This window comes from Chrysochloris asiatica, unplaced genomic scaffold (genome assembly GCF_000296735.1).
Source record: "Chrysochloris asiatica unplaced genomic scaffold, ChrAsi1.0 scaffold00138, whole genome shotgun sequence".
Classification (NCBI taxonomy): domain Eukaryota; kingdom Metazoa; phylum Chordata; class Mammalia; order Afrosoricida; family Chrysochloridae; genus Chrysochloris; species Chrysochloris asiatica.
In genome coordinates, this window is record NW_006408656.1 from 8,413,849 (window position 1) to 8,421,621 (window position 7,773).

The 7,773-nt window shown below is 41.8% G+C and overlaps 1 protein-coding gene across 2 annotated transcripts; it reads left to right on the forward strand.

Annotated features, from left to right (window-relative positions):
- The first annotated feature begins 2,403 nt into the window (after nucleotides 1-2,403).
- TUBA1A (tubulin, alpha 1a) lies at nucleotides 2,404-6,799 on the forward strand. Of its 2 annotated transcripts, none has more exons than XM_006870083.1 (4): nucleotides 2,404-2,746; nucleotides 4,777-4,999; nucleotides 5,128-5,276; nucleotides 5,606-6,799. In XM_006870083.1, the coding sequence occupies exons 1-4, from the start codon at nucleotides 2,744-2,746 to the stop codon at nucleotides 6,584-6,586; spliced, it is 1,356 nt and encodes a 451-aa protein (XP_006870145.1). In that variant the 5' UTR covers nucleotides 2,404-2,743; the 3' UTR covers nucleotides 6,587-6,799. The 2 variants fall into 2 exon arrangements, with proteins under 2 accessions (XP_006870145.1, XP_006870146.1); XM_006870084.1 differs by lacking the exon at nucleotides 2,404-2,746 and adding an exon at nucleotides 3,209-3,217.
- The last annotated feature ends 974 nt before the right edge of the window (nucleotides 6,800-7,773 follow it).

Consider the following 7,773-nt stretch of genomic DNA (forward strand, 5'->3'; position numbering starts at 1 on the left):
TGAGCCACAAGGTCAGCAGTTCGAAACTACCAGCTGTTCCGAGGGAGAAAGATGAGGCTTTCTGCTCCCATAAAGATTTACAGACTTGGAAACCCTGTACAGGGTCGCTATGAGTTGGAACCAACTCCACGGCACATAACAACAACAACAACAAGATGGGTCTGGTGAAAGGAGAAGGGGATAGGATTCTTTTGATTCACTAATGAGTAACTGTTATCATGACTAATTGTGATTGTCACAATTGTAAAGGTAGAAGTTGTGTAACATAAAAGGAGGAGTAGTTAATCTTACATTCCAGGAACAGAGGACCCTAGGACCATCAAGGGAGAAGAGCATGAGCGGAACCTGGGACCCTAAGCAGAGAAGAGAAGCACCAACACCAGTGATGGAGGCAGAGGTAATGGCATGGACAGAGTTGCTGAGGACTCTAGACTCATGGAAAGAGAAAGACTGTGTGCTGGTAGCCAGGAGGCAAGCTTGCAGAATTTTCCCTTTGGTTGTTTAAATGATTTTATATATATATATAGTTGTTGTTGTTAAGTGCCATCGAGTCAGTTCTGACCCATAGCAACCTTGAACAGGGTTTCTGAGGCTGTAAATCTTTTCGGGAGCAGAAAGCCTCTTCTTTCTCCCACGGAGCAGCTGACCTTGCGGTTTACAACCCGATTCGTAACCACTAAAGCTACCAGAGCTATATATATATATATATTCCTGAATGTTTTTGTGTACATAAAAAAAAAATTAGAGGGGATAGAAGCAAATACTGTCAAATGATGATGTAAGGGGATTGTAATCATTGCAATGAAACAAAATACAATAAGATGAGTGCAAAACCGATGTTTTCCCATGTAAACTATCACTCAATTCACAATAAAAGCTTTAAAAGAAAAAACAGTCATCTTTAATCTTATCTCTATACTGAAATGTATTTTTATTTTGCCAAGAGGATGGAGATAAGATGGTAATGAAGATTATTTTCCTATGAAATATACATAAAGTAGGTAAATGAATCGTATATTGGGTTTTATTTTTTTCATAGAGAAGACTATAGCAGCAAATTTGAATAAATAAAGCAGAGCTGTGGATGAGAGGCTGGGAAAAGTCCCATACCTGGCACTGTCACACCCTAACCTGCTGCAGCTGTCTCCAGTCCCTTTTTCTCAAACCAGCCTCTGCCTGCCAGCCCAGCAGGAATGAATGGGCTCCGCAGAGCACTGCAAATGGTGCTGGTGTTGCAGATCCTGTAAATCTATCACTCCAAACAAAGGGAAAAAAATTATCTGCCCAAATACAAAGTTTCAACTGGCAAAACAAACCTCTTTATCTCTAAAATGTCATCAGCAATATTAGGTAGTGCCTAGTCCAGAGACTTATTCTGCATAGTACATCCTTGTTGATAATGGAGCCTTTCTAAACAGCAAAAGAATGTTACTGCAATCCACTTCCTGAGGGTGAAGCAAAGTCTTTTTATCCCCAAGGAGCAACTGAGCAACCACAAGAGTCTCTGGTTGAATAGCAATGGTGTGAGGCTAGCTACAATTCCCACACTTAGAATCCAAACCACAAAGGCTATCTATCTACTGAACTCACATAAAGCTACATTAAAAAAAGAAATTCAGTGATTGAACTGAAAGCACACAAATATCTGAAGATGGAAGCAACATTACAAAATGGTCTTTTTACATCTCTCCTTTGCTTTTTAATTTAGTGTCTCAGCTATGTTTCTTATAGCTACTTTAAAAAAATGCAGAAATCTACCTGTATACACAAGTAGGATTACCTTCTGAAATCGATTCCTTCTCCTTGTATTTTCCCAGTCCTAGTCAGGAAAGGATCCATTTCTAGAAGCATATACCAAACAAAAACTACTACACAGACTTCCAGCAAATGACTATTTTGAGCAGATTATTTAACTACTATATGTTCATTAGGTCTTAATTATTGCAGTGTTAGAACGCGTTGTGTACTCCTTGTTTGGTATAGTTTTTTCCATTTCCACTTTTGTTTAGCTGTTGAGGTGGAGACGGTGCAAAAGAAGTTTAAAAAAATAAATTACTTTCACTTGGGAAACAATTTGGTTGGCTTTATTACTGAAATTTTAAAAATAACAAATTAGATGAATAAATCATATTTCTTCAAGTCATTTTAAACAGTATACCTATCTTCTTTCCTACCTGAGTTTTAACATAATTAGGGATGCTGAGTCCTCCTCGAATGCAGTAGAGTTTAGTATACAATGATGGAGGGGCTGGGAGTAATTTTCCATGAAATATTTCATTTTAACGCAAAATATACGATTGAGTATAGGAAAAAAAATCTTCACATAGGTGATTTTAACTGTAAGCAAAATAAAATCATCCAACTCCAGTTCTCTTTCTTCCACCACCACCCAACCCCACCCCTTAATGGATGCTCGGCTGCCTGCTTTTGCTTGATCTCTTTGTCTGAAGGATGCAGTCTGTAGATGCTAGGGAAAAAGGGGTGGGGGAGAGATTACCTCATCCCATGTCGCTTGCACCAATCACCATTCTCCTGTCGTGGCTTCTCTGGGCAGACTGAGGGGTCTGGACCAACAGGAAAAGGCCCGGGCCCATCCCCATGGTGACCGAGTTGTATATAGGGAGCTGCATCCGCCCATGTGCCCCAGGTTCTCTTACATCGACCGCCTAAGAGTCGCGCTGTAAGAAGCAACAACCTCTCCTCCTCTTCTCCGCCAACTGCTTGGAACCGTGAAGCCGCAACCATGGTAAGAATCTGCTTTCTCTAGCCCTTTGCGGCCGATGGGTGGGGTCAGTTTCCCAGAGGCTACTTGGAAAACTGTAAACCCTTTTTCCTTTGCAATCTCCTTGGGCAAAGGTTTGCTTTGCTTGAGAGGTTTAGAGCTTTTATCTGCTTCAAAACCTTAAGCCCGGCCACCCGCCGCAATGCGAAGCGCAGAAGCCGAGTCAGAACTACGTGCACAATGTAGAACGTTGGGGAAGAACAAAGAGCGTTTTTGTTATTACAGCTTCAGTGCAGCGAACAGCTGAACGCCGTGGCCTATCTGTCGGTGATGAAAATGTCTAGGGCAGGGAAAGCCGATCGTGGCGTCACCCGCTCGACCTAGTGTACTCGTTTGTGTACGATATTCGTGTAATTCGGCGAAGCTCCTTTCTTTCCCGCTTCAGTTATACTGAAAACAGGGAGAGGAGGAATCCGAAAGGAACGAGGTGCGAGGGTGTCGCTGGGGAAAAGAATAGAGACAAAGCAGAGCTTTCAGTTAATATAAAACTATGCTTCACCCTTGGTATTTTAGAAAGATAGCCATGTATTTAACGGAAGAAAAATTGTTAGTTTCTGTTGGAACCCTTGGCAGCCAGCGCTAGGGCGGCGCAGGGGAGGGGTTGTTTGTTTCGTGCTTCTCTGGCTTCGGAGCCCCTGGGCGGGGTTCGCCCTCACTAAACCTCCTCTGTCAGAAGACTTTTAATAAACGCCTTTAATCATTGCGTAACTGTAGGCGTCCAAAGGTCTTTTATTCACTGTTAAATCTTAGATGAATTATTTTCCCCCTTGAGGATCAAAATCACACTTCACTTGACAAGCTCTTTTAAATGTCTGGTCTGAGGACGACGCCCTGCCCTAATCAACGTGTGTGTGTGTGTGTGTGTGTGTGTGTGTGTGTGTGTGTTTGGCCACTTCAGCTTAAGAGAAAGCCCCTTTGTGAACCAGGTACCTTTATGTTCATGGCCCAGGGAAACGCCCTTTCCTGTCAACCCCCTCCCCAATATGTCAGTGAATAGACAATGGAAGTTGTAGCCATAAAAACCAAAGGGTAGAAAAATCTGTTTTGAATGTGATGAATATGAAGTAATATGGATGGGTAGAGAATTACAGAATAAAATACTATTTTGTTTCATCAAATATTTCAGTATATTTTCACAGGGCTTTTATTCTTTGACAATTTCTCATGTGATAGGAACTGCTATTTTAAGTATACTAATAACTTTTCAGTTCTTTGCAGTGGAGAAGATTCTGGAGAAAAAATTAAAGTAATGAAATTGTTGAAGACAAAGACGAATTATACTCTGTATCCAGCTGTCTTTTGTTCTAGTGCCTCTTCATTAATTCGTTTCCATTCAGGCACACAGTCCCAGGCTAGGTCAAAGGAAGAAAACTGACAAAATAGCAGAATGAGATCATGTAGGCAGTTGCTGGAAATAGAGCTTTCTCTGTTAAATTATGTAGCAGACAGTACAGGTTAACACCAGGCACAGCAAATACAGCAATGCAGGAGGCAGATCGAGTTTAACTTCTAACCTCCTAGTATTGACGGGTCCTGCAGACTGCAGAAGGGTGTGGCTTCTAGTCTCAGCTGCAGTACAGATGTCCCTGTTGAAATACCAAGTCCTATTGAGAAAAAACCCTCATCTTTTTTGAGTAAGAAATTAACTTAATTCTAATTATTTCTCATTAAATTTCATTTATACCATTTTTCAAAATCTGTACTTTGAATATTTTTAATATATGAAAAATCTTCTATTCAAGCATGTCTGTAGGAACAATGGTTATGCACCACATGCTAAACAGGGCTGTACAGTCATTACTATTCAGACCACACACTTCTGCAGTATTTGTAGCAAGTGCTATTCTTTAATTATTTTATTATGTTAGAGACTTGACTTCAAATAAACTTGATGAATATATCACTAGAAATACTTTTAGAGACTTACTGAAAATTCAAAATCCTAATACAGCTAAATTTTACATTTTTTTTTTTTCTTTTTTCCTTTTCCACAGCGTGAGTGCATCTCCATCCACGTCGGCCAGGCTGGTGTCCAGATTGGCAATGCCTGCTGGGAGCTCTACTGTCTGGAACATGGCATCCAGCCTGATGGGCAGATGCCAAGTGACAAGACCATTGGAGGAGGAGATGACTCCTTCAATACCTTCTTCAGTGAAACAGGCGCTGGCAAGCATGTGCCCAGAGCAGTGTTCGTAGACCTGGAACCCACAGTCATTGGTGAGTTGAAGTCAGTAGCCCAAGTGAGATCCCAGGGACCTGCCACCAGAGCACTGTCCTTGGGGACTACATTGAAAGGCTTGTGCAGGTTGTTAGTGATGGGTGGCCGCTTGTTTCTCCTTTTGCAGATGAAGTTCGCACTGGCACCTACCGCCAGCTCTTCCACCCTGAGCAGCTCATCACAGGCAAGGAAGATGCTGCCAATAACTATGCCCGTGGGCACTACACCATCGGCAAGGAGATCATTGACTTGGTTCTGGATCGGATTAGAAAGCTGGTATGTTTATTCTTAATAAAGTAAATTAGTGAGCCTTACCAAGCTATCTAAGATAATTTTTTTTTCTAACACAGATTAAAATGCAAATAAAGAGTAAGATGATCCCTTTAATTTTAGTTTTTTGTTTTTTTTAATGACATGAACTATCTGGTGTCCCTTTATAAATATTAATGAGGTTGTTTTTGATGAAGTAGGCGCTAAGTAATTCTAGGCAAGTGTATGTTTTTTTAAAAAGTGTTTCTTGCCAAAATAAGATTTAAATCCTTGAGTATGTATAGAAAAAGAAAATATATTTACTATCCTTTCTCTGCTCTTCTCTTTTCTAACAGGCTGACCAATGCACAGGACTTCAGGGCTTCTTGGTTTTCCACAGCTTTGGTGGGGGAACCGGTTCTGGGTTCACATCCCTGCTGATGGAACGCCTCTCTGTTGATTATGGCAAGAAATCCAAACTAGAGTTCTCCATTTACCCAGCCCCCCAGGTTTCCACAGCTGTAGTCGAGCCCTACAACTCTATCCTCACTACCCACACCACCCTGGAGCACTCAGATTGTGCCTTCATGGTAGACAATGAGGCCATCTATGACATCTGTCGTAGAAACCTCGATATTGAGCGCCCAACCTATACTAACTTGAATAGGTTGATAGGTCAAATCGTGTCCTCCATCACTGCTTCCCTCAGATTTGATGGTGCCCTGAATGTTGATCTGACAGAATTCCAGACCAACTTGGTGCCCTATCCCCGCATCCACTTCCCTCTGGCCACATATGCTCCCGTCATCTCAGCTGAGAAAGCTTACCATGAGCAGCTTTCTGTAGCAGAGATTACCAATGCTTGCTTTGAGCCAGCCAACCAGATGGTGAAATGTGATCCTCGCCATGGTAAATACATGGCTTGCTGCCTGTTGTACCGTGGTGACGTGGTTCCCAAAGATGTTAATGCTGCCATTGCCACCATCAAGACCAAGCGCACCATCCAGTTTGTGGACTGGTGCCCCACTGGCTTCAAGGTTGGTATTAATTACCAGCCTCCCACTGTGGTACCTGGTGGAGACTTGGCCAAGGTACAGCGAGCTGTGTGCATGCTGAGCAACACCACAGCCATTGCTGAGGCCTGGGCTCGCCTGGACCACAAATTTGACCTGATGTATGCCAAGCGTGCCTTTGTTCACTGGTACGTGGGTGAGGGGATGGAGGAAGGAGAGTTTTCTGAGGCGCGTGAGGACATGGCTGCCCTTGAGAAGGATTATGAGGAGGTTGGTGTGGATTCTGTTGAAGGAGAAGGGGAGGAAGAAGGAGAAGAATACTAAACTTAAACTGTCACAAAGGTGCTGCTTTTACAGGGAAGCTTATTCTGTTTTAAAAATTGAAAAGTTGTGGTCTGATCAGTTAGTTTGTATGTAGCAGTGCATACTTTCATATACAATTACTGACCTATGCTTTAAAACATGAACACTTTGTCTTAGACCAAGCTGTCCATTTGTCTGATGGGTTTTGAATAAAGTATTCCCTGTCTTAAATGAGTTCTGTCTTGTGTTTTCTATTTGATGTCTCAAAAACTTCATGACTTAAGTAAATAAGAAAGAATAGCTGTTAACTACCTGGTGTGGTACTGCAAGCTAATAGGATGGACTGTGAGGTTGGTTTGAACTGCAAGGGTCTGTGGTTCAAGCTCACCAACCACTCCTCAGAAACCCTATTTGTTGTTTTTGTTGTTAAGTGCCGTAGAGTAAGTTCTGACTCATAACGACCCTATATAGGGTGTCCGAGGAGTGGCTGGTGAGCTTGAACCCCCGACCTTGAAGTTCAAACCAACCTTGCAGTCCAGTGCACTAACCCATAATACCACATCCAGAAACCCTATACAACAAAGTGGTTGAACTGAATGGAAGGCACTTAACAACAATGGGTTATACAGAGTCCTGGTGTGACACTGTAGGATAAGCACTTGACTCAAGGTTGGTTTGAACTGCAAGGTCAGCAGTTCAAAGGCACCAGCTCCTCCTTGGAAACCCTATACAGGGTAACTATGAGTTGGAACTGATTTGACAGCACTTAACAACAACATTGTTTATACATATACCTATGAAATGACTGTTTGAATCTTAGTATATTTTGTAACTAACTATAAAAACCTTAAATTACCATCGCATTATATACTGTTCGTAAACTTTGACCCCATTGTAATAAAGTTATTTAAACCACTCATACTTTTTAGAGTTGAAAGCTGTTAATGCACAGCTAAAGGTTTTCTGGTTAGCTACTTTGCCTCATACCACTAACATATCAAATGGTGGATATTGGAAATGCATTACCAGATCTTCCAAGCTCTTTTAATGTTCCCTCACCTCTTAGTGCCAATATGCTTCCTTTGCCATTTTCCAAAAGGCATCTACTCTCTCCAATCAAGTGGCCTCTAAGCTAGTACTAGTTTTTTACCCTCTTTTTCCCAAACTTCAGCTAAATGTAAAGTTAGAAAAAGCCTAATAAATTTATT